Source organism: Neurospora crassa, linkage group VI (assembly GCF_000182925.2).
Source record: "Neurospora crassa OR74A linkage group VI, whole genome shotgun sequence".
Classification (NCBI taxonomy): domain Eukaryota; kingdom Fungi; phylum Ascomycota; class Sordariomycetes; order Sordariales; family Sordariaceae; genus Neurospora; species Neurospora crassa.
This window is the reverse complement of record NC_026506.1, coordinates 589,432-614,660: the sequence shown is the minus strand read 5'-3', so window position 1 is coordinate 614,660 and position 25,229 is coordinate 589,432. Positions and strand designations below refer to the sequence as shown.

General features: G+C 50.5%; 5 protein-coding genes and 2 non-coding genes across 7 annotated transcripts; 2 read left to right on the top strand and 5 right to left on the bottom strand.

The window, feature by feature from the left end:
• Positions 1–1,887: 1,887 nt before the first annotated feature.
• Positions 1,888–3,877, bottom strand: NCU17069 (hypothetical protein). Its single transcript, XM_011396778.1, has 2 exons — positions 2,344–3,877; positions 1,888–2,231 (listed from the first exon to the last, which is right to left on the bottom strand). The coding sequence occupies exons 1-2, from the start codon at positions 2,662–2,664 to the stop codon at positions 2,091–2,093; spliced, it is 462 nt and encodes a 153-aa protein (XP_011395080.1). The 5' UTR covers positions 2,665–3,877; the 3' UTR covers positions 1,888–2,090.
• Positions 3,190–4,371, bottom strand: NCU14167. The gene has a single exon (XR_897971.1). It is a non-coding gene; the product is annotated as a ncrg121 (non-coding RNA).
• Positions 4,372–9,513: 5,142 nt separating this feature from the next.
• Positions 9,514–11,064, bottom strand: NCU04735 (hypothetical protein). The gene has a single exon (XM_955277.2). It carries the CDS (start codon positions 10,649–10,651, stop codon positions 9,806–9,808), a length of 846 nt encoding a protein of 281 aa, XP_960370.1. The 5' UTR covers positions 10,652–11,064; the 3' UTR covers positions 9,514–9,805.
• Positions 11,065–11,777: 713 nt separating this feature from the next.
• On the top strand, positions 11,778–14,029 carry NCU04734 (hypothetical protein; the record flags this gene model as incomplete). Its single annotated transcript, XM_955276.2, has 4 exons — positions 11,778–11,823; positions 11,916–12,691; positions 13,310–13,667; positions 13,722–14,029. The coding sequence occupies 4 exons, from the start codon at positions 11,778–11,780 to the stop codon at positions 13,973–13,975; spliced, it is 1,434 nt and encodes a 477-aa protein (XP_960369.1). The 3' UTR covers positions 13,976–14,029.
• A 1,512-nt stretch (positions 14,030–15,541) lies between these two features.
• On the bottom strand, positions 15,542–15,613 carry NCU15363. The gene has a single exon. It is a non-coding gene; the product is annotated as a tRNA-Thr (tRNA).
• A 268-nt stretch (positions 15,614–15,881) lies between these two features.
• mus-50 (mutagen-sensitive-50) lies at positions 15,882–19,463 on the bottom strand. The gene has a single exon (XM_955275.3). The coding sequence runs from the start codon at positions 19,324–19,326 to the stop codon at positions 16,009–16,011; it is 3,318 nt and encodes a 1,105-aa protein (XP_960368.3). The 5' UTR covers positions 19,327–19,463; the 3' UTR covers positions 15,882–16,008.
• Positions 19,464–20,530: 1,067 nt separating this feature from the next.
• On the top strand, positions 20,531–23,651 carry NCU04732 (hypothetical protein). The gene has a single exon (XM_955274.3). It carries the CDS (start codon positions 21,280–21,282, stop codon positions 23,179–23,181), a length of 1,902 nt encoding a protein of 633 aa, XP_960367.1. The 5' UTR covers positions 20,531–21,279; the 3' UTR covers positions 23,182–23,651.
• The last annotated feature ends 1,578 nt before the right edge of the window (positions 23,652–25,229 follow it).

Here is a 25,229-nt window from a genome sequence, read left to right as displayed (position 1 = left end):
ACAGCGCAGGAGCAGGGAAGTGAAATGTCTGAGCGCAGTATGTATTACATAGAGTATTGAAACGTATTGGTCTGTAACAACGAATCCAGAGCCAAGGGGGAAGGAGGTCGATCACGCAGGGCAGCCAGGGGCGCCCGTGGTCCATTACCAGTGTAACCTTGGTCGGTATTAACTACGCATCTGTCGAGACGTATTCTACCAAGTAATTTTGAGGAGGATGCGCTTTGTTGGCGGATCAACAACGGTTCGATATGGCAAGATGAAAGAAAAAAGATTGTCAATGAAGAGGGGACCATGATATTGATGACGGCTGATGATGATGCCCTAGATATAGAAGCTCCTCTGGTGGTGAGGGACGGGAGGGGAGGGGAGGGGAGTATTGGTATGGAAACCAGCGAGACAGGAGGTTGTAGTGCAGCGGCAGCAATGTCGGTCGGTCGGTGTGTGGCACACAACTTGAAAAGTGCTTTGATCTTGGAAAATGTGAGACTTGCAGGAATTGGCCGGGCAATCTGTTTGACTTGTGGAAATGGAAGGTGCAAATTTGAGGCGTCGAATCGCACAAATAGTGTACTAGAACTACAGACATGCACTTGGCTGGCACTCAGGTCCTTCCTTCCGAGAGAGAGAAGATCTTATTTCACCCTCATTCCCTCTCTGTTCGTTCATTCTCGATGCGTCTGGCTGGTCCAATTGCCTTTTCTCCAATGTGGACTGGACCGCCTCAAACTCACCCGACTTGCACCTTCGGGCACCACCAGCCGGGCCATCAGAAGACGGGACGGACTGACGGCGACTGTTCAACGACAACGACACCGAATCATTCGCGCCATGGGCGAACAAAGTCAGTGCAACGTCTGCGTCTTTCACAATGGATCTCCAAACAAGCTCCTCTGATAGGCTTGGCGCCGGAGCTTCAACTGAGCACTGCCACTCTTGGCACACTTGGCATCTGCTAGTTCTTGGGGACTGGAGAACCGCCCGGCCGATGTAACCCAGTATCGTTACCGTAATTTTCACTCGGCCTTGGATTTCCTTTCTCTCAGTTGGACCGTCCAAAGACAATCTGTTTACCCTTTTGCACTTATCAATGCACCCAACCCTGCAGTGCTGGTCTCTGCTGGTGAAAAAGTATTCGGCATTATAACCCTCAGACCTTACTGCTTTGTACATGGCATTATCCATTTCTCGGCAGATCTCAATACATGGTATGGAATCCATGGGACAACTCGATGCGGGGATACCTGCCATGATCAATTCACATCATCTAACTTGAAATGGTACTAAATCTGGTAAATGTAATGTCGCTAGTCTGCTTGGGGTGAGTATGTGCCTCGAGCGTGCAGCGCCAGCCGCAGGACATCATGAGCCGCCCACTAACAAAGGCTCCAGTTTTAATTTCAACCTTTTGTGGGGTCCCCATGCATGCCCGCTAAGGTCGCAACGGCCTCCTGATAGTGCCACATATGTGGATGCCGGCAAAAGCTTAACACTTACAATCTTCAAGATCTCTGGATTTTCAACCTCAAGCATTTGTTAGAGTCTGATAGGCTCGGGGATTGTGCTGCTTCCTAACCTTCTGCACAGGGGGTGGGTCTTGCCGAACGGGTGGAGCTTCTAACTTCAATTCAACCTCCATGAATTTCTGTTCCTGACTGACATCAGCATTGGGGCGAGAACAGTGGTTGTGTTCCTCGCTCAGTCCGAGTCGCCCGTTCCTGACTTCAGTTTGGGAAAGTGCACCCGGGACGGCAACGACTGGAAATGTCTCGGCTGCCTCCACAATTTAACTTGGAGCATCCCCCGCACTCTCAGTCGGTCGTCCCTGCAAGGTTTTCATCCTGCCAGTCAGTCAGTCAGTCACTGCACTTGGAAGAACGTCTCCCAGTCAAAGGGTTGTGCGCGCATGCAGTATTGGTGGTTCGTTTGCACCGCAGCAAGTTGCATAAAATAACCGCAGAAAGCCAACCCCACTGCACCACAACCACGGCAACCTGTCTAAGCGCACCACACTTTTACCTTCTCAACATCTTCCCTGTTCTGTTACCTCAATGGCAACAATTACTCGCATTGATTGAATTAATTATCAGTCAGCTACCAACCCTCTCAGCCTTCCTCTTTAGACGAGTGGCTGTGCTCTTGGCTTTCAATGGTTCCATGGCTCTCAGAGGTAGCCGGCAAGTTGCCATCGATGAGCTAGCTAGGTTGAGCTGCCTCTTTTGATACTTGAGGTTAGTTTGCCCCCGTCTTGGCCTCCTCCTGTTCCCCCGCATCCTCAGTATCACCTCTCTCCACCCTGACCACCCAACCTGGACACTGGCGATTGATGCTAGCTGAGCACATGCGACCAAACCTCAACAACAGTTGAACAATAAGATCGTGACGCGGCGACCCCTCCCATTGTCTGTATCGATGTCCTCGGGCGAACTGAGACTTGGCTGAGGGAGGCGCAGTTACCGTGATGCTCATGGTTCCGGCTATTTTCGCCTTCCCGATTCTGGACTTTGGAGCCATATCGACTCTTTGATCCGACACTCGCATTGAACAGTACGGAACCACGAGAATATCAAAGGGCAGATGGATGAAGGAATTTTCAACAGTCATCTTGATGACGGGTTGCACAGCCTCGTCCATCCACCATTGGCAGCCATGCAATCTCACCATTGCCGCCGAGCAATGCTTCAAGGTTGATACCTGAGTGTTTTATGAAACGCCCTCACAACGTGGATATCCCACCAGTACCTAACCGCCTGCTGCCATTTCCCTGCGAGAAATACTGCACTACCTGGCCATTCAAGACTTCGAAGCCGACACATGATGCCGCCGTTATGGAATTGCATGATCTTGGCGGATTGGCACTTCATTTCCACGACACAACCAAAGTCAAGGCCAAGATGATCCCGTACTTCCTTTGAGATTGAACTCGAACATTCACGCAGCGCAATTATACCCTCTTGGTACACATGCTAACAACCACTCTCATCATCAGCAAGAAGCGCCACACTCATCATCCCGCTGCGCTGTCTTATACGCAATAATGCGACATCTATTTGCGATTTCATGTCAGCTATCCAGGCCATTGCACGTTTGAACCTTTCCCACAAACCTCTACTCGCTCGGCACTGAAGCAGAGACATCCAAGCCACCATTGGCATCTCCTCTTTTCCACATCATAACCGGAATACCCTCGTTGAGCTGGCACCACATGCCCACATTTGACCAATGTGTAAAGACATCCCCGCTTTGGTTTATAAGAGCCCGGACAACCGGGACTCCAGTTGTCTATCGGCAGTCATCCGAGAACGCCATATGATTCGTTCCCCATCTGCCAACTACCGGCATCTTAAAGCTGACCTCTAGGCTTCCTTTTCGTTCCGGAGATAATAGCTTTACTCCGAACACTGCCCGCTTATGCTTACTGCTTTGGCGCGCGGCTTGGTAGCAATCTCCATGAGTATTAGCCCCCACTGCTGACACGCGGAATAACGAGTAGGCATATCATGTTTCGCATGCTCAGGAACCAAGCCCCCCCAAGACGGAACCGCTCTTCAAGTTGTCACATTCTAGATGGATTCTCTTGCAAGAACATATTTCCAGAAGGCTTGCATTTATTTCCATATACCCATGTTGATATCGGGTGCAGTAGTTTGATACGCAGCTTAGCTTCCCAACGAAGCGGGCAAATCCCCAAAATAACGATTTAATACCTATTATTCACATCTATCCCGTCACGGCTAACACGAGATAGGTTTTTATGCCACAATCGGCCATCGATCCTTTGCGCAGAATTCGTCCCCACTTAGCACACCTCCGATACCCTGGAGACAATTCCTGTTTAGGAAGCTGATCGTTGACATTGTCTCCAAGTGTTCATGCCCCCTTTTCACACTTACACTATACAAGTGCTGCCCTTCCGGGAAATCCTCGCAGGCAGGTGGCTTGTACTGTCGTGTTGAGCAAAAGTTTTACCTCCATGTCAAGTACCAGGCACGAACCATTCAGTACACGCAAAGCTTCGTGACTCTGTATGGCCACCCGACTGCCGGAGATTGTCAGCGACGTGGCCCACGGGTTAAACCCACACCATCCAAGGCGAATTGCGATATGCACATTTTCCAAGATCATGGCGAAAGGTCGTTGGCAAGGCGACACGCAAGGCAGCCATTAAGATACCACCACTTGCGTCCAACATCACCCTTAAAGCAATTAGGTTGGGAGCCGCACGTGGTGCACATATGTCAGCAATGCATAGCCAAGGCTGTCCCATATCACGCCGAGGATTCAGCCTTATGGGATGCCAAAGTTGCTGACCTTCGTGTATCATACACGGGACAAGACCGTTCCAAAGTTACAATAGTGTTGCAAACAACCATCCAGAGAGCGGGTCACAGGACCGCGAGTGCAGAAACATCACGTCACGTCTGCATACTAGATATGTGGCTAGGTATGCAACTGTCTTGCTGTCATGGCACACAACACTCGATCTTACCAGGCACTCCATGCTCATTACTTGCTTCACTATTGACGCCCAGACCGATACTGGGTTAGCAGCTCCATCAGTCAACTCGGAATTCGGGAACACCATAGTACCAGAGACCGCAAGATAGTACCCAGAACATCGCTGAATGACCCTGACTACGGCGTATCTGGTCTTTATTTACACTTCAGCCGCGGACAGCCATGCATGACCGTGGTCTCTCGAATATATGCCAACGAACGAAAGCTCCATAGCTTTCATCACCATGCATCGCAACATGCCCAACTTCACAAGGCCAATTGGACGCCATTCACCTCCGGTGTTTCAAAAGAGCCGCCGCTGTGTGCAAGTCCTAAACGTGTCACGACTGACCCGCCTGCCAGCGAAGGCCTTCGACAGCGGACTCCACACGACGTTGGGCGCTTCCCAGCTTCGTGGTCGGCGATGATGCATGTTGCCGGGGATTGCCCTGCTCTCGATTTACTGGGTCTATAGGCAGAGTCTAGACTTTGGCGATCTGAATATGTACTGTAATATGTCCGGCGACGCTACACAATAGGTATGAGCATACACTTTACCCATACACGCCCTGAAATGCTAGGCAGTATCGCCCTCCGTCTATCTGACCTGCGAGTATTTCGAACTTGGAGCATATCTGATCCCTTGGGGTCCATTCGGCTTTCACCATCATTGTGCGCTGGTATTATTTTCGCCGGGTTTCGTACGAAAAAGATCCGCACGGAAACATCCCTATTTCACTGGCCATCGTCAACCACGTAGAGGTGCTTTTAGAAGAGGTGGTGAAAGGATTGTCCGTTCCTGAACAAGAACCATTGGCACGCATACAGAAAAAAAAATCAAACTGCTTGTTCCGGAACCGAAAGCGGTGATGGATGGGGCGATCAGTAACTGGCCTTGAGAGTTGAGACGCAACTAACATCAGGATCAAGGAGCGGGAACCCCATGAGTGGTGGTTAGCAACGCCAAGACCTAGGAGAGGAGCTCAAATTGAGGCTGTGCAAATGCAGACCCTCTCTTCCAAGCTATCTATTGGTGGCCATGAACCAGATAAGCCAGGGCCCCATTCCATATGGATTCTGGCCCGTCCGTTATTCGCTTCGCCTGTTTGGGACACTCGACTGTTGTTGACTTGAGGGGTTTTATGAAGCGCTGTGGTGTGGTCTGATCGGTAGTTGAACGTTCTCAGATTTTCCTCAAGGTTGAGAAATTTTGAAAGGACGAATGGGTATCGAAAAAGGTTGGAGATACTGCAAGTTGACGTTGTCTCCGGTTGCAGTTCGAAATATGATCAAGAATGGAAATACTGATTTCTTCAAGCAAAACGAACAGGCTACCAAAACGTCTCCCCCTTTTCAAGCCGACATCCAGCCAGTTGTCAGAGATTCTTTCTTTCGATATGCTCGTCTGAGAGTCACCCCGCGTGTAAAATGATACCTTGATTATGTACCAAGGACATCCGGTACCTCATATATGTACACATCAAGAACGTTGCCGCTGGACACAGCTCTTGAACACCTCGGCGAACTAGACGACTTCGCAGATTTCAGGCTGAAAACTCAGCTGCCCGAATTGAAGTCGGTGAGCGTCCAGCCTCACCGGTAGGGATACTTGCCGTTCCGGCCGGTACTCAAGGTCAAGTGATCTACGAAACAAGAGTTCAGCAGCTCCAGGGGCTGTTTGCATCTCTGCCACCCACGGATAGCTACATATTTGTTCTCTCTCTTCTTTTTCTTTCCTTTTTCTTTTCCCCTACTGCTGATCTAGCAAAGCCCAGCAGACAGGTAATTAGGGAAGGTGGTATGGAGACGAAAAAAAAAAAGAGAAGAAAAAACAAAAAAGACGGTATGCCAGAGACCCTGGCACTGCTTGGACCTCCGATAAACCCAGACGAGGACTCGGGACGGAACTGAGGACCCAGACACAGTAATGCTAACCTCCACTGGGATAAGGGTGAAAAAGAAGATTGAGGCGCAGCATCTGCATTGCGCCGTCGACGTGGAACAACAAAAGGGAAGAGGGCAAGTTTCATTCGTTACTCGTCGAAAAATTGGGCTTGGGCTTGGGCTTGATGTCAGTCCCTTCCCGGCCCCGGTCCCCGAAGTGGGAGAAAAGCGGTGTCTGTCAGTGTAGTAGGTACATGCTACTACCTTGCAGCAGAACAATTGCAGGCCTGGTAAGGTAACTTACAACTGATACGTTTCAGTGTCCTGACGAGTGAGAGATGGATATCTGTCTCTTTCAAGAAATATGTAAAGCGAGGATAGACAGGTTTGAGCTCTTTGGTGGAATCACATCAAGGTTTGTTAGGCACGTAAGTGGTCTGTCGACTTTTCCTTACAAATTAGAAAGCATGACCAGGCCAGGAACTCCTGGATGTATTCATCTCAACGACTCACTCCAGCCTGCCAAGCAGACAATTTCCGACTTCAATAGTCATGGAAAGTCACGCCAGGCATGATCATGATTCGGAGCGAGAGGCTCGGCGTCCTTGGTGTCTAGATACTCGCTTCTCGCTCTCGAGACCGGACCACTGTCGTCTATCTGCCCGGACATCAAATAGGAAGATAAGGTAACGAGGCGTAACGCCTGTTACGCTCGTCTTTTTTTTCCCTTCCAGTCACTGTACTAGAAGCTTCTGATCCCAATCGGAAACATTGATGCCGACCAGCTAGATGGCCGGCCAGCTAGCGAGCAAGCAAGCAAGCAATCCCGCCCGCCTAGACTTGAGGTCATATGTATCACGAACCAGGTTATGATGAGAAGATGGAAGACCGGAAGCTTTCCGGATCTTGACCTTGATCAACGCTCGGCTGGAAAACACGGCTAGCTAGCTAGCTAGGTAGCTAACTGGACGGAGACCTCACATTACGGATGGTGTTATTGGTATCATACCTATGCTCCCTCTACTACCCAACCTCCGACCTCTTCAACGTTCAGCCTCGGTCTCAGTCTCAGTCCGGCCTTCATACATTGGATACCGTGCCCGCAAAACGGAGACAAGCAAAAAGACTTGATATCAACTTGGGTGGAACCCAGACAGCCGTATCGTACTCGCCTTGACCCCAGACGACAAGATCAACAGGGACTGGCTGACTGGGAGGCATTTACGAAAAGTCTAAGCCTCACTCGCTTCACGGAGTACACGTATGGCATATGTTTGCGCGTATGTCAGACATACCGAGTAGAAGTCAAAGACGTTAACGAGGCATATACCAAGCCCTGTGGTCAAGGCAAACGAGTTAGGTATCCATCACCATATTCACAGTACCGTCGTCAATGACTTCCTCTTACACTCAAGTGCATGTGGGTTGGTTAGGTAGGTGGATATTACCAATTTCCATGTCCGACTCGGCGCATCGTGGCTGTGAGGGTTGAAGTCACATTCTAAACTCTGTTGGTGATGGGGATTTGATCCTAATGGGGACGGGGGGCTTGAATATGCCGCACTCAACGTGGAGGTGGTAGGCAGGGGTAAAGACGAGTTGATGGTAGATGGTAGATGCTCACCTTGTGGTCGTCGTCACCTCGGACTACGTTGGTTGGTGTGTTCACGTCACGACATATCACATTACAATCTTGGGTTTTGTATTTCTGGGCAAATGTGGCTGGCTAGATTATGCTCTCCAGCGCCAACACATGCCAAGGTGAGCTTCTTGAAACTACCTTGCTAGCTTACTAGCCGTGACCGTCTGACGTATTACCTCCAACTCAAAGGACGATGGAGATAAACGGTTGATCTAGATGCTACCCGAGGATGGACAAAACTGTGGAATTATAGACTAGACTAACATCATGGACTCCGCAACTCCGCAGCCAAGAACATGGAAATTAAAACAGTCTGGAATCTCCAGGATCAGATCGATACCTATCAACCAGACTTCTTTACTCCCTGATTTCTCAAACAAACACGCACGCAGCCAATGCCGTGTGATAGTTTGAGCACGTTCAAGAGTACCTAGAAAGACTAGAATACCAAGCATGGCAGTGAAAGTCATGGCATTGTGCTGAGTATGGAAGTGTCAGTACAATTCATTGGTTGCGATTGGTTGCAATCTTGTTTTTCGCAAGGCATACACACACACAAGGGATTCCATCTGCCTGAGCCACCTGTCCTTGCCTATCAAACTTCTTGTACAAGCCTTGTAATTTGCTGTTGGGGAATGCTTAGGTAGCTGGAAGCAAGATGGTGGCAATTCAGGAAATGAAGAAAATGAGGGAGAGGCCTCCCAGGGGGCGAAATTCGGCTTTGTTCAATGGAAAATAGGCACAGCCGCGAGGGGAATTATGAGGATGAAGGGAGGCCAAAAGCTGGGCTTGAGAAGAATGGTTGGAGCTTGTGGGTTTGTCTGGAACTTGTGTTTATCTGCCCGGATGTGAACTGCTGTTAGTTAAGTACCAGGCAGTTTTGTTCAGATATTGGTGGTGCGTTATAAGTGACTTCAAATTCACCAGCGAATGGCCATGACATGGGAATTGAGAAGAGAACATTTCGTCCAAAAGCGGATGATTTCAAGGCGCACTTGGTATGATATAACGAGGGCTAGGTAAGGACAGGTACTGGTCCCAGGGCAAATTAGGTGGACACGAAAAGAAATACGGAGGAAGCAGAATATAATTCGGTTGACCTAGGGAAAGTGATGGGTTCAAGCGGTGGGAATGTGACCACGAAAATGGCAGTAGATAGGCACCCATGTTGTGAAATCAATCGAAAACGAGGAGGCCTGATGGCGGCCAGATGCAGCGAGCGGGACGATGAGCGATATCGATGTTGATTTCGAGTGCCATTGTCGCCGGCATAGGGACATAGACTTGATTTCTTTTTCCCCATGGTTCAGCACATGAGAAGAATTGGTAAGTTATGAAAGCCTGCTGCATCACTTGTCATCTCTGATTGGTGCAGTGGCGAGCTGGTGGGAGTAGATGTTGACGACGAAGGGTATCACGTGAGCCTCGTCGATAAGATAACGGTACTGATCACGCAAGCTGGGAAACAATCGACGACAACAACGACAACGACGACGAACACCTAAAGGCGACAGCACAGCCATCATCAAGAAACTGGTGATTTCTCCATTTTCGACTCGTACTCAAGGGACTGAAAACGATATCATACATGCTCTTGCCGACGATGCGTCATACGATGGTTTCGACGGATGAGAAATCTCTGCACACAGGCAAAGGATGCTTTGACTTCTAGCTTGAACATAAAACCGACTAGGCATAATACTGCCCTCTGAGACAACACCGAGAATCTCGAAGATAATGCTCCTCGGTTCATGCTAGTGGTGGCATCCGATTCGTCAAGTGTCAAACTTTGACAACCCTCCATACCGTCCCCTCCTGTCCATCCTGCCAAACCATCGACACTGGGAATCCCTCTTCCCAGTCTTCCTCCGAATGCGAGCCCGAGTCCGAGTCCTTTGGCTTCAATCTTGCTTTGACAAGCCGTGGGATTGCCTTTGATTCCGCCGGAATTTGAAGAGAACACATGATGTATCCGCGCTTATTCTGCTGCGGTGTCCCACATCCTTCCTCGTGCTTTCCATCTTCTTTCGCCCTGACGCATATGAACCGCTCCGACGCCCCGTGCTTGATGCTGACATTCCGATAGCTGCCGGAGCGCGGATCGGAGGCAGTGTCTCCGTCACTGAGATTGAGTCCGAGATACCGTCCGCCCGCAGCATTGCGAAAGCCGAGCCACCCGTCCGTTTCGACACAATGCCAATGCCAGTTACATTTGCCTCTGAGGGGGTGGCCTTCTCCTAAATCGACCGGAACTTTATAGAGTGCAGGCAATCCGCCAATCACCATCAGCGCTAGATTGGTTGGTTGGTGGAGGATGATATATGTCGAATTGCCCGCGGGATTGTCATCACGGTCTTGGTAGAGATCCCCAACGGTATCAGATGTGGGAGATTCTGATGAGCGTTCCATCATCGGAGGAGGTATGGAAGTCATGAAGGTATGCAGCGAGGATGGTGTTTTCGATTCCGAGTCGGATGTGGGAGTTCGGATGGTAACGCTCGATGAAGTTGAGGATGTACACGAAGCAGAAGAAGACGGTGATGAGAAGTGCGTGCTCATTGCTGGGGGTGTGTGCGTCTTTTCTTTGTTCCGGACTTGACTTGACCAGACATCGAGTGAGTCGTCCATTTTGGTTGTGGGGGAAGAAGGTTCTCATCAACCCGAACTGAAAGGAAGAAGAAGGGCATACCACCGGGAAGGCTTCCAACGGCTTACTGACGTGGAGAGGACAGCTGCATGCTTCTTGGCCGTTTGTACCTAACAATCACTCGCCACGCCGATGCCTACAAACGCAGTTAAGAGTATGCACGGCTGGGGACAAGTTGGTGTCTTCTGGAAGATTGAGTGGAAGCAACAACACTATCGATAATTATTACCATGTGGGAGAAAGAATGGGGAGAAGAGCCACGAAAGGAACTACACGGCGGATAGAACGATTGGACGCTGCCACTCGGACCGGGACTGACTCTGGCTACCCATAAGATAACTACTTCTGTAGTCGATAACCATCGGAAGGAACAGCCAGCCAATGATGGATTCGGAACATCTCTACTTCTGTGATCTCTTCTGAGGCGCCCCTTCTTATCATGACTACCGCGGCTTCCCTCTCATATATCGGCGACAGTGTTAGGGCGACCCCCTGCGAACTTACCCGTGGAGATAGGGTGTCTTTTTGGTCCATACCCACTCGCACCCTATCTCCCTGGGTAATTTGAGAGTGTGACCAGACATATATCTCTCTAGCCAACGACCTTTGGCCTCACCAGATGTTTCTGGCTGTCAGGCTGGGACGGCATCCCGATGGTTAATTCACCCGTTCGTAACCCTTTTCACGTGACTGCTCATTCAGCTGAGTAGGGTAGTATTTGTGTTTTCTATGGCAGCCGAAATCACACCGCTTTGAGCATCTTTCGCATTGAAGCGTAGCTGGCGTATTATCTTATCTAAAAGATACTGCCCTTTTCTTGCGCTTGTTCTCTTCATCGATATTACACAGAAAATAGCAGACCCTGAACTGAAGGCAAGTCACCGGTCTCACGCTACGAGTCATTGAACTCGGTTAACCATGTAATAGGATCACCACAATCCTTTTTGACCAGATCCAGGATGGCGGAAATAGAAAATCTTTGTGAATACTGCACCGCCATCGACTTTGAACAGCTTCGCCTTCCATCTTCTAAAGATGTGGAAGAGCTTAACGAAGGACAGCCAATTGAAGGGAGGTTTCCTTGGATCAATTATCGCATAAACAACGATGATCGTCCCCACTGGAGTCTTGGAGCCCAGAGCCGTATTGAGAGGTCTGCTTCCACTTGCTCATTTTGCCGGGAAGTTTCTCTTGTTCTCGAAACATCAGGGGTGCGAGTAAAAGCGCCTGCTGTTTTCGAAAAAGATACCATTTGCGACGTCTACTTCACCGAGGCCGGCTACGTGGAGGCGCCTGCTGGTGTGACCTGGAAGCGGTACGATGCGCTTGAGATCCCCGCCATTCCTTACCCGAGAGTCTCCTTGCGATGGACAGTACGCGAAAAGCATCCGTGGAGGTGGAGTTGGATGGGGAGATACCCTGGGTATAAAGATGTTATTGAGCTCTTTGAAGGCTTTCAAAGTATCGAAATGGGCACGAACGAAAGACAAAGCTTGTTCAATGGACGAGAGAGGCCAGCCCTGATTGACCTGGAATTGCCAAGGCGATGGCTGCGTCACTGTTTGGATAACGACGACTGTTGTGCCAAGCTAAAAGGCGAAGGTGTCAGAACATCAGTCTTCCGCCTCATCGACACGACATCAAAGTCAGTTGTTGAATTTGATCAGCACCGTCTCGGAGATATTCCTTACGTGACGCTCAGCTATGTATGGGGCACCACACAACAAGCTATGCTGAAACGTGAGAATCTTCTTCGGCTACAGTTGCCCGGTTCTCTTCAGGGGGCCACTCCGCAAACTATTACAGATGCCATGATGTTCACGTCCTATATGGGATATCGGTACCTCTGGGTGGACACGCTCTGTATTATACAAAACGATGATGCGGATAAGATGTCTCAACTCCAGATAATGGGTGATATCTACAAGAATGCCAACTTTACGATTGTGGCCGCTGCGGGCGAGAATTCTGGCTCAGGGCTTGCGGGTATTCTTACGCCTCGAAGGGCAATCCAACGCAAAGTTCAAGTCAGACCAGCGGGCCCACAAGAAATGCCCTTGTGGCTTATCTCAACGGTTATGCCCCGTACCGGCTCTTCAAATCGATCATATACACATAGCCTTCCTTGGCAAACTCGCGGATGGACGTTACAAGAAATATCTCTGTCGCGGCGCGTATTCATCTTTACAGGCGAGCAACTACTCTGGAGTTGCAGGCGGTGTCGCCGATGGGAGGAGACCGATACTGAAACTAAGTTTGCCACCCTGTCGTGGCAGCCTATGGAGATGGTACATGTAATTCTGAGTACTTCTCTAGGATCTACTCTGAGCCGTCGACGAGATATAGAGTACCAGTTCTGGTCACTGGCTTCTGATTTCTCAAAAAGGGATCTTTCTTTCGATGGTGATGCTCATGACGCCTTTTCTGCTATTCTCCGAGAATATACAGAGATGACCGGTGAGCAGTTGTTGTGGGGTCTGCCTGTCTCCAAAGAGAAATTCAGTCGTAGTCTATGCTGGGAAACGACATGGCGTCGTCTCGTGCGAAGAGAATGTCTCACTACTTTACCGACTACATCACTGCAAGTTAAGGTGTCGTTCCCAAGCTGGTCATGGCTCGGCTGGAAAGGTGACATACAGAAACAATGGCGCTCTGCCAGTTTCCTAAAACTCGAGATTAGGCCGTATGTGCTCAGAAATACACCTGTGCGGCTGGTGGAAATATATGACATTCCGGAGGACAACATGTCAAGGACCATGCCTTTCTCCACGAATGGTGGAGAAAGCGCATCGCCGCTGCCAACTCATAGCTATCCAAACGCATTTGAGCCCTTGACCCTCGATACGATCTACAAGACTCTCAGCCCGGATATTACACCGAAGCGACTCTCTCGCACCCCTGATGACCAGCTCCTCTTCTTCTGGTGTGAACGTACGTACCTTTATTTGGGAAAGCCTAGCGGCGACGAAGACACCATCAGTGTACATGACGAGGAAGGTAAGTATCAATTCTTCCATATTCAACGTTGGGTTTTGGGTCATCTGGACGAAGAATGGGAGAGACCCAAATACTCCTGGAAAAGTGATCGCATGAAGGTCGAATTCATTGCAATTGCCAGTGATGCTTGCCCGTGGTTTGCGTTGTCAAGTAATCCTTCACAGCGAGAGAAGCAAGGCATCGAGTTTTTCTTGTTTTTGATCAAGAGGCGTCAGGGTATCGCCTATAGGGTCGCTACGATTGGCTTTGTTTCCATCGAGAAGTGGCTGAAGTTTAAACGGGAGAGGATTCTTGTTGCTTTGGGGTAGGACGTCATGCAGTTCTTGGGTCTTCTGTCTGCTTTTTACATCAACGGTTCTTTCATTCACTATCAAACATCTTAACTTCATCAGGGCTACCTCTACAAACTGCAACTGAGGAGATAATTCAGAGGTACTTAGTGTACCTTGACAACCACGGTATTTCCACGTTTCATCCTAATCTTGATGAAATGGCCCGGGATTTTATAAATCGTGTTAGGAGGTGTAACCTATTATATGGCGCCTGTGCTAGATCACATATTAGATTCAATCTATATCTCCGTCTTCGACTCACAGGCTGTCAGTGGCTTGTGATAAGAATAAACGAGCGGCAATACCCTATGAAACCGGCAGTCGTTTTGTATAACGTGATGGGCGTCCCCGACCACACCGGGACGTATGAATTGCAAGTTTTACGCACGACTTCAACTCACTTTCATGATCCAATCAAGTCCCGAACATGCTCTCTTCCATCTTGTATACATTGCCTAGGTAGTTTTCCTTCATTGTATTCTCGGATAGGTACCAGTCCGTTTCAAGTGCTTACTAGCACCCAACCCAAAGTCCCAAACCCCCAGTTTCATCTTTGGAGGTCACATGAACGACTTCAGCGACACCATCTCCCACGACGACTTCTTCAGCTTTACGTCCTCAGTCCCCCTCCCCACCCCCTAGACTTTTAGCGTCCACTGGTCCACCAGCTCCAAGCCACCAACCGACTGAACCTTCCCCCAGAGCCTCGCGACAAGACGTCTTCTAGCTGTGCGAATGTGCGGTCGAAGGCATAACCGTCAAATGTTTCATCGTGAGCGGCCATGACTGTGTCCACCCAATGGATCTAGCCAAGTCGTGGAAGGAATCAGAATCGCACTCTGTTATTTTCTCATCTCAAATCGAACGGGACGACGCCGGCTACTTGTGGAAGTGGGATCTCATAAAGGTAGCCCGTCATTCAACACTAAGACGAAGCTTCAAGTCTGAGTGCCCGACGGAGCCGCTGCGATAGAAACGCCTGTGACGCCAGCAAGAGGTACAAGCGACGAAGAGGCCAGCGAGCTTGACGTGCCGTGCCGATTGAATCGCACTTGTGCTATCATCGATGTGATGACGGGAATCAGGTCCGACGATGCAGTGACAACAAGTGCAGTACCTTGACTTCCGCAGATAGTTGCAGATGGAAGTCCAGAATGGCGTCGAATAACACATATGCTCTTACAGGTATGTGGCAAGGTATGTGGCAAGGTATGTGGCAAGGTATGGATTGATTGATGATAGATATATAGGGTAACAGTTCATTCCTTTGAGGATGTATATCTGGGATTAAAGTCATTTCTGCGAGACAACGGCTTTTAAAAGCATGTCGAGAATTACATCTACCTACCTAGTAATCTTCCTCCCTTTTCTTCAGCTTCCTCCGAAACGAGTTACATACACCACACACAGTTCACCAAGATGAAAAAAATAGTGAAAAGAATCCCAAAGCTTGCAAAATAAGAAAACAAATACAATTGGAAAAAACGAATTGCGTTTGAGGGCAAAAAAAGAAAGCAAAAAGCAAAAGAAATGGTTATCAAATGCCCACAGCCAGAATCGAACTGACGACCTCATCATTACTAGTGATGCGCTCTACCACTGAGCCATGCGGGCGGGGATTTGATTTGTTGAAAGAGATGACCAAACCATGGCCTCAAGAACCCTGACAAGAAGACCGTCAAGCCCAACAAAACAAAAATCGGTTTACACTCGACAGGTGGGAAGCTTTGGGAATTCCAGATGTGGAATGATGAAGCGTTGGTGATAGGTGAGGTAGAAGATGCGCGAGAGATTGATACGCTTATTTGCTGCTCCACTGATAATGGTTTCCGGACCAGGTAGAACATGCTGAAAGATACTCCACGACAGACACACATGATACTCTTGCCCCGAACCGGTAACTTCTGAGATCTATTTTTCCAGTCATTGGCATCAAATATCTTGCAATATCGCGATAAGCACAACGCCTAACAATGACTACAACACTATGACCCTTAAACCTCACAACCTCACCTCCCTATCCCAGGCCTCTGCAACCCCGGTCTCCCCATCGTACTTCCATTCCCACTCCCACTTCCCCTTCCACTCCCACCACCAACCCCTGAACCTCCAGCCGTCCGATTCATAGTCAAAGGCTTAAAAGGCTTCATCAACCTCTCCATCGGTTTGATCGCCCCCATCCCCTCCGTTCCATCCAACCTCGCCAACCCCACCGGCTTCCTCACCACTCCCACCGCCCCTCCTCTCGCTGCCCGTTTGCCAGGATACCCACCCAACCCCGTAGGCAAGACATTATGGCAAGTAGTCACATGCAAACTCCCTGCCGGTCTCGTAGGAGTAGGCGGTTGTTCGGTTTCCTCCGCTTCTTCTTCGTCTCCTCCTCCCGCTGATTTCGGCGGAGCTGATATGCCATCGTCGGGTTCAGGTCTCGTGGGCGAGCTCGAGAAACAGACATACTGCTTTTTATAGTGAAATGAAGATGTAGAAGAGGCATCTTTGGGTGGTTGTAGAGAAGGAGGTCGAGTAACGTTGAGGTTTAGACCACGACTGCTTCCCAGCCTATGGGACGCCAGTTCAGGGGCTATACCTGCGGTAGTGGCGGGAACAGAGGGTTTGGAGGGGTGGCTTTGGGCTCTTTGGAGGCTGCCAGCGCCAGTAAAGGTGTGGGCTGGAGGGCTATGACTGTGGTTTAAGGGCAGGGATGGGTTGCGAGATAAGGCCGGTTGCGGGAGACGGGGGGTTGGGACAGAGGGACGGTTGGTGGTGGTAGAGGCGGAAGTGATGGATGAACCGACACCGGTGGCGGGCTCGAAATTGGTCTTAACAAATCCGAGGATGCTCTTTTGGTCGGCTGGTCGCTTGTTCGTACCTCGCTTTATGCCTGATGAAGCTGAGGCCTTGTTGGCTCTGGCTTCCAAGGCGGCAGCGGCGCTAGCGTTGGCCGCTGCGGTGATAGCTGCTTGATGGACGGCTGCGTTGACAAAGCCAGGGAGGGAAGCTATGGTGAAGGTTGATGCTTGGTCCATTGTGGTAGCGTGTGGCTTTGCCCATTGAGGTTCTTCGTGTCCGTCTCCAGTTGATATCGCCACTGGGTTGTAGAGCTTGGGACGTTTTGATCTTGACGAGTCAAAGCCCTGCCCACTTTCTTGGAAAGCATCGTCTGGGTCGATGGGATACATGTTATCCTCGGTATGGGACATGTTGGGGATCCCCTTGAAGATTTCCTTTTCGGAAGGTAGCTCGCGTTGGAGCACCTTGGCGATATGGGTCATGAGTGGCCGTTCGAAAGTAGGACCCTTCTTTGCGAAGGAATTGGCGACAGGAGACACAAACGAAGACATTTCGGTACGTTCGCTACTCCCTGGACTGTGGTACACCGGATAGCTGAGGTATAGCAAGGATTGAGCCCGTGTCATGGCGACGTATAGCAATCTTCGCTCTTCATCTCCGTCTTCCGACCGCATATGCGGGATAGAGCCATTGTAGACTGCTGGTATGAAGACGATAGGCCATTCAAGACCTTTGGCGGCGTGAATGGTCGATATGGTAACCAGTGGCTTGTTCTCCTGACCCTCTTCTCCTTTTTGAGCGTCAGAGGCGAGTGAGACGTTGGCCAAGAATTGCGGGAGAACTTCCTCCTCCTTTGACTGTTCAAGCCCCTCGATTTCTGGCAGAGCATCCTCGCCAGACACATGCAAGTCTCGCACAAAGTCATTGGCAAGACTAATGAACTCCTGAACGTTGGCCCATCTTTGCTCGTGGTCGTCAGGATATGTCACCTGAAGGTAATTTTGGAAGTTCAAGGCTGTCAGCAAATGCTCAATCAAATCGACCAAGCCGAACGGGTTGCTCTCTGCAGCCTCTTCCATCTTCTTCCGTATCCCATTCAACATGCGAATCAGTTCACCACTAATTTTCTGTTCAGCATGCTTGGTGATCTTGGTCTTGGCAGTACGGTCCCCCCGGCAATGTTTGACAAGAAGACTGTAAAGGCTGAGAGATGACTTTTCTGCTTCTTCGATAAGGTTTTTGATAGTGCCGTCGCCTATGCCTCGCTTGGGGACGTTCATGATCCTCCCAAACGCATCATTGTTGTCTGGCTGATGGATGACTCGTAGATAATCAAGAATAGTCTTGATCTCTGAACGCTCGTAAAACTTGAAACCGCCAACCATGCGGTAGGGGATACCCGCTTTACCAAGGGCACTTTCGACGTGCCTTGACAGCGATGCTGAGCGCAGAAGAACAGCCACATCGTTGTGGGTCAACATTGACCCCGACATGAGAAGCGCACGGCGTATCTCGGCGACGATCCACTCTGCTTCGGTGGAAGCGTTTTTGAGTTTGCGCAAGACAGGACGGGAGCCTCTGTCATGGACTGGTTTCAACACCTTTTGATATCTTTTCTTGTCCTGCTGAATCACCAGCAGTGATAAGTCGAGGATAGCTTGGGACGAGCGGTAGTTCTCTTCGAGCGAAATCTCGTCGGTTTTCGGATAATCGCGGAGAAGTCTCCATAAGTTCTTGATCTCGGCCGAGCGCCATCCGTAGATACTCTGATCTGGGTCGCCGACAATTGTAATCCTCTGATGCTTTTGGGCAAGCAGACGCATAAGCTCGTATTGTACGCCGTTGGTATCTTGGTATTCGTCGATCAGGACCGTCTGTATATTAGACACACAAGAAGGAAACTTGCGAAGAAGTTCCACGCATCGGACCAGCAGATCGTCATAGTCTAGCAAGTTTGATCGTTCCAAGTGGGTCTGGTACTCGGTATAGCATACTTCCAGATCCCGCTGACCTCGTTGTACCGGCTGCTTCTTTGGCGGTTGGGGCAAAGAGGAAGGACTGGGTTCCATTCCCTTGGCTTTCTTCTTGCTTATCCAGGCCTTTGCCATGGGCGGATCGAGACCCAGTTGTAGCCTTTTGCATATTCTCGTGATGATGGATCTCGAGTCGTTATCGTCGGCAATGCTGAACTTTTCGCTCAGTCCAATGTGGCGGCCGTACGCGGCAAGATAGCGTCGAGCAATGCTGTGGAATGTGCCCAGAATGATCTTGTTTTCGCGGCCGTTTCCCAGAGCCTTGCCGATGCGCTCCTTCATTTCCCGAGCAGCCTTGACGGTGAATGTCGCGACAACGACATCTTGTGGTTGGTAGCCGACATGATCGACCAACCAGACCACTCGGGAGGTAAGTGTATGTGTCTTTCCGCTACCTGGGCCGGCTAATATAGCGACAGTGGCAGCATCCGAGGTCACGGCGCGTGCCTGGGCATTGTTCAAGCTGTCGAGGATGGAGTGTTTTGGCGGCGCGGAGGGAGACATTGGGAGCGAGGGAGGGACTGCAAGAGCAGCTATATTGAGCCAATGTTGTATGGTGATTGGACCATTGGAACCCAGCAGCTCACAATCTGCAAAGTTCGGGCTAGTTGCTGTGCCTGTACAGGTTCGTTGCAGTTTTATTGCCGGCGATGTTCAAGTGGAGTTCGCGAACGACAACTGAAGCGGGTCGCGCCGTCAAGGTGCCCGGCTCCACTATCGCTGCACGAAAGCATGTGACTTGTTGGAGGTCAGTTTGATGAAGGCATCTCGCCAATAACCCTAACCCTTTCATAGCATGATCTGACACTCAAATCAATCGCTGTCACCGCCAAACAACACGGCAAGCACTCGACACTCTCAATTTCCAAATTCCACCGAACTGGAGAACCCAACTCTTCAGACTCGACCACATACTGAACCAAAAGGTCCAACTTTTTGCGCGAGAGAGGCTTCCTTCAAACATCATCACGCACCCTCTCATCGTTTCAATTGACCGAGACCTTTCAAACCCATCAATTGCCCAGGACCCCGTTGGCGATCACCATGGATCAAACAGACCTTGTCAGGTGTCGGACCGTTGCATTGCATTCCAACATCTCATATCGGCCCTCTTTTTAGTATATCGCAACACGATCGCAAAGCCTAACCCCTCATCCCCGGTTCACATCGTATCTCGACTATCTCGGCCACGAAGGGCGTAGTGCAAACTCTATTCCGCCGACCATCATAGTCAAAGAGGCGGCATGGAGCCCGAGGTATACGTCGACAGCATGAACTCCTTGCTTCACGGCTTTGTTTGTTGAAAGCAATCCGGGCGTCTAAGATATCAAGCTCAATGGACATGACCCTCCGTGATATAGCTGACGGGATTGTGCTATTGATCAGGATCAGTTCGGAGCCTAGTGCCAGATTCAACCAACAAATGGCATCAGCACATGCGGCTGACGTGAAATAGTGATCTTCACCTGCTGCTGCTGTGTGATTGTTAGTCAAAGTGACTGCCCATCCACCACATCCAAGGCGATAGCATGGTGGATAGAGCGCTCCTTTTATCAAAAACCATCGGCTGCTCCTTTCACTAGTGGTGTCGTGACTTTGATCACATGTGCCCATCACTGTGACTTTCTCAGTCCAACTGCCGTCACTGGTAACCATCTCAAGTTCTGGACCCATCGCGGCGGTAACGAGGCTCGAACACTGCAAGGTACGCCTCATCGTTGGAAGGCTAGCCATGCACCAGTTTCCTTGCTGGGAAAAGGCGGTGGGTTTGGAAGACTTTATTTTTCACAGAATGGGGTCCAGGGACAAGACCGATCAAAATCCAAAAGAGAAACAAAGGCCAAGGACGGGACGCGGGAGCGGCACCAATCGCCAGGGGTCAACAACGGGGTGGAGGCGGAGATAGACGACCTCACCGGCGTGGTCACTATGTGCCAGCCAATCGCGTCGAGTCCCTTGCCGCTCGCCCTCCGGTGCTGTCAAGTTCACCCGACCAATCATGTCTCATACAAGCGTAGCACCACTTCTTGTGCTCACCAAGACCCCAATCAACATGACCGATTCTCTCTCTCTTTGGGGCCTCCCTCCAAAGCTATTTTTGACGGTCATCATGCGGGAATCACGAGTGAGAATGCAAGTGGAAGAGGTGCCTGAATCCGGCCCGTACGCCAGTGGCCAATCCGCTTCCAAACTGACCAAAGTGCTCGTCTACTCGACACATGCTTCACGACCCTTCCAACCCGGATCGTGTCAACAGCCGCTACCACAGTATATACCCAGACGTTTGCCTCGACGCCCCTCCTCCCGTTGACCTCCTGTTCATGCGGATGCTGTGCTGGTCCATATCACATTGCGTTTCACTCTAGCGGATACTCTGCCTGAGGGATCGACGGTTCCCAAAAAGGCCAGCAGCTCAGAAAAGGAACTATACTCCCCGGTATCCGGCCTCATCTCATCATGCCCCTTGGTATCAGGACTTTCATCAGCAGAAACAACACCAAGTATAACTCGGCCTGGGTCTTGTCACTCCTGGCCACATCACTCGTTCTCACTTGGCCTCATCTCTGCCTCGCCATTCCTTTACCTCAGCCTAACTTGTCTCCGAGAGGCAACAACAACCCATTGAACATTGATTGGGATCCCGCTCCGGCACCAGAAGACGGCCCCCCATTGTCACGAGGTGCTATACGTGACCCGGCCTATCTCCCAGCACAGATTGGCGGCATTGTTGGTTCGTACGCGGTATCATTGGTCATTGTCGCTACCCTTCTTCTTGTGCTTTCCAAAGGACGGCGTCAAGCTTTGATCAACGCCGACCTTCCAGAAGAAGACAAGTACCTCGACTTCAACCCTCTCCCGGCATATCTTCAGCAGAGCGAGGAGGAATTCAAGCAGACACTTGCGCAGTTCCACCAACAAGAACTCGGAGAGCACTTCCTCCAGCAGCAAGAGTACGGACAAGTCCCGCCACCACTTCCCACGCTGCAAATCCCACCGAGCCCATACAGGAACTGGGGATTCAGAGAATCACCACTTAGCGCCAGCAGATCACACTCAGTCATCTCTGCTGGGTCACCAACATCGACGGTTCTCGCATCCGGTTACGATCTTTCAGTCGACCAGACGGTGATCCAACACGACAGAGCCATGGCGCAACAACAGCTAGAAGAGATGTACAGGCATGTGATGGAGCAAGAGGAGGCAAAGGCAGAGGGGAGGCAGTACATACCACCAAACCTACCAAGACCCTCGGTGTCATCATTTGCTTCCCAGCAACCCCAAGCCTCAGCAACACCAGGGACCGTCCGCAAGAACAAGCCTTCCAATCTCAACCTCTCCAAGGAAAAGGAGGAGAAGCAATCCCGCGGCGCCTCTTTCCTCAACTTTCTCAAATCCCCCAAGAAGAACAAGGCGCCCCAAGGCCTCTCCATCTCGTCGCCCATCATGACCCCGATGTCCGGCACTTTCCCCCGCGGCTACCACCCGGACGTCGATGGGCAAGAGATGAACTCGATCCCTCCGCGTCACTACGCCCCGGCCAAGCCACCTCCCATCCCCTCGGACGTGCTCCCCTTCCGCCGTCAACAGGCTCAATACCCCAGCCCCGACATCTCCCCCGTAAGCACTCAGTCCATCGACCAACGCATCGACGTCGCCCTCCACCATCCTGCAAATCACGGCGAGCGCGAAGGAGCCCGCCCAGACGAGCGTCTCCCCTCGCACATCCGCGACCCCTCGGCAGCCTCCAACGCCTCTTCCCTGACAGGAGACGCCTACCTCGCCGACCCGCCCTCTGCCGTCTCCGACCGGTCCACCTCGGGCCTCGTCTCCTCCGGGACCGTCGGCCTCCCCTCCTCCCCTCGCCCCGGCGCCAACCGCTTCCCCTCTCTCGACTCGACCCGTACCCTCCCCGCGTCTCCCAAACCAGGCGCTTCCTTCTCCTCTTCCCGCTCCGGCGCCTCCTCAACTGGAAAATCCAGCACCCTCCGCCCCAACGCTCCCGCCCCTCTCAACTCTTTAAGCGGGAACGCCTCCGCCTCCTCCTCTGCCGTCCGCGCCGGCGGCGCTCTGCCGCTGCGCGCTTACGAGCCTTCCCTCGCTAGCCCCACCAGTGGATCGCAGACAACTAAACAGACGGTATTCACCCGCCAAGTGCCGGGACCCCTGAGTCCGGGCACCGCGGGCCTGAGAACACCGTGGACGGGCGCGCCCGTGCCGTATAGTCCGTACCAACCCTTTTCGCCGGTGGTGCCGATTACTCCGTCGTTGGTGACCAAGGCGGATAGGAAGAGGATGAAGAAGTTTGAGCCCAAGACGCCGACGGTGGAGATGGTGAGGAGTGAAGAGGAGATTTGGTAGGTGTGAGTAAAAGATGGGAATTTGAAGAAAACCAAAGAAAAAAAACAGAAAATTGCATGGTACTGGAATTTGGTTTTGAAATTTTTAGGGTGAATGGATGGATGGTAGCATTGGACGGAAAGATTGCGGGGTAAAAAAACATGGATGGGTGATGGATAAGGTATAAGTGGCATGATGGATGGATGGCATGGACGGTGATGGTGATGGTGATGGTGATGATAAAGCAGGATGTTCTTTTTCACCCATTTTTTGGTTCTCTGTTTTTGTCTTTCTCTTCGATGGGTTGTACATACACATAACCGATATACCAATTCTTCTCTGGTTGTTTTCCTTGATGGAAAAAAGTTAATTTGATACTGACCTGGGTTTTACACTTCACCTGTGTGTCCATCAGCTGCGATGTTATCCTTGATGGTAATGAAGTAGAGAATGATGTTGATTGCCTGAATGACTGGGATTAAGAACAATACCTACTGACCTTGTTACGTCTCACTGTTTCGAAATGAGCGATTTCGGACCGGGTTCCGGTGGGTTGGTGGTATTTGAAACGGGACGGGATCATGAAGTGGAATATCTCTAATCTAGTATATGGTTGCATGTGGAAAGTGCACCCCGGCCTGGAGTTTCCAGGACTCTTTCATCTTTTTCTTCCAACCAAAACAACAATCATCCAATCTTGCATTCTCCACCATCTCAATTCATTTCTGTACTCACTTCGTTGCGTTTGCGAGGTCTGCCGTCCCCTCCTTCGGTATTGCCTTGACCAGCTTGACCAGTGCAGCGATTTCTCAAATCCTGTTGCAAGCGGTCACCACTACTGCATCTGCACAGTCAAGCCTGTGAAACGGAGCCAGCTTAAGTCACCTTACCCTACGACTGTAGGGACTGTTCACATGAGCCCGGGCCCTGCTGCCAGCGGACTTTTTGACGAGGTGCGCACAGTCCCCGAATTCCCGCCGGAGGTACTTCTAGCCACGGAATTGGGACGATGACGAAGGTATGTATACTGACAACAACAACTTCGAGTTTTAAGAGTTGTAGTAACCATGCAGGGTAAATATACCCCAACCCATCATCTGCACTTCGTTTCCGCAAACTTTACGGTACTTACTATTTTAATCACACTAGGAGTCCCTCGTATGTATCGCGGCAGGCTGACGCCCAGTAAGACTTTTTGGTGGGGGGACACTTGGATAAAAGTTTCACTTCGTTGGCTTTCTTATACTTCTTCTTTTCTAGCCACATCCACTACCAACGCCAAGACATCGTCAGTATCTCGTTGCGCACCTGTTTCCCACATCGAATACAGAATCTCGATTCTTGTCCTTGAGAGGTGTGTGAACGGATTATGAAATTTGAACATGCATCAATCGGTTAAGAAGGATGCTATGGCATTCATGGATGTTTAACTAGAAGTTTGGAGATAAGAAAACACGTTTCTCCTCCCATCGCTTCTCTCTCATGAGTTCTTACCTCTCGCCAGCTGATGGAACTACCGTTTGGGCTTAGCTAAAACCGCATCCTATCGATCCGTGCTGAACCGGCCACCTGATGATGCATGGCTTCGTACACAAAGGTCAATAACGGTCATAGGCCCCAAGATACTATACATCCAGAATCAAACAAAAACTTACCTGATCCAGATTGAATCCTGCATACATAGGACGAAACCCTGAAGCGAGGTAGTGTATATGTAGAAGATACCACACCCCCTTACATATGTCAATGGAAAAATCCTTTTCCATCGCTCTGTTACTTGCATACATATAGGAACTAGAACGGCCATCCTCAAAGTATACTCCGAGGGGTCGGGGTAAGGTACTTTGAGACGCAATGCAGATTGGGCAATATTCACTGATTGGACTGACACCTTACATACACATACATAGCTACATACATACCTACATACATACATACCTACAAACATACATACATACATACATACATACCTACAAACATACATACATACATACATACATCCATACATACATAGGTAGGTAGTAATGCGTGCATGTGCTGCATGGCTTATAGGGAGCGCCGCGTCCTGC

Coding starts and splice junctions, on each gene's coding strand:
- NCU17069 (XM_011396778.1), bottom strand. CDS start 2,664: ATGGTGAGATTGCATGGCTGCCAATGGTGGATGGACGAGGCTGTGCAA. Junction 2,232..2,343: donor TGTTGTTGAGGTTTGGTCGC/ATGTGCTCAGCT, acceptor GGGCAAACTAAC/CTCAAGTATCAAAAGAGGCA.
- NCU04735 (XM_955277.2), bottom strand. CDS start 10,651: ATGGACGACTCACTCGATGTCTGGTCAAGTCAAGTCCGGAACAAAGAA.
- mus-50 (XM_955275.3), bottom strand. CDS start 19,326: ATGTCTCCCTCCGCGCCGCCAAAACACTCCATCCTCGACAGCTTGAAC.
- NCU04732 (XM_955274.3), top strand. CDS start 21,280: ATGCCCCTTGGTATCAGGACTTTCATCAGCAGAAACAACACCAAGTAT.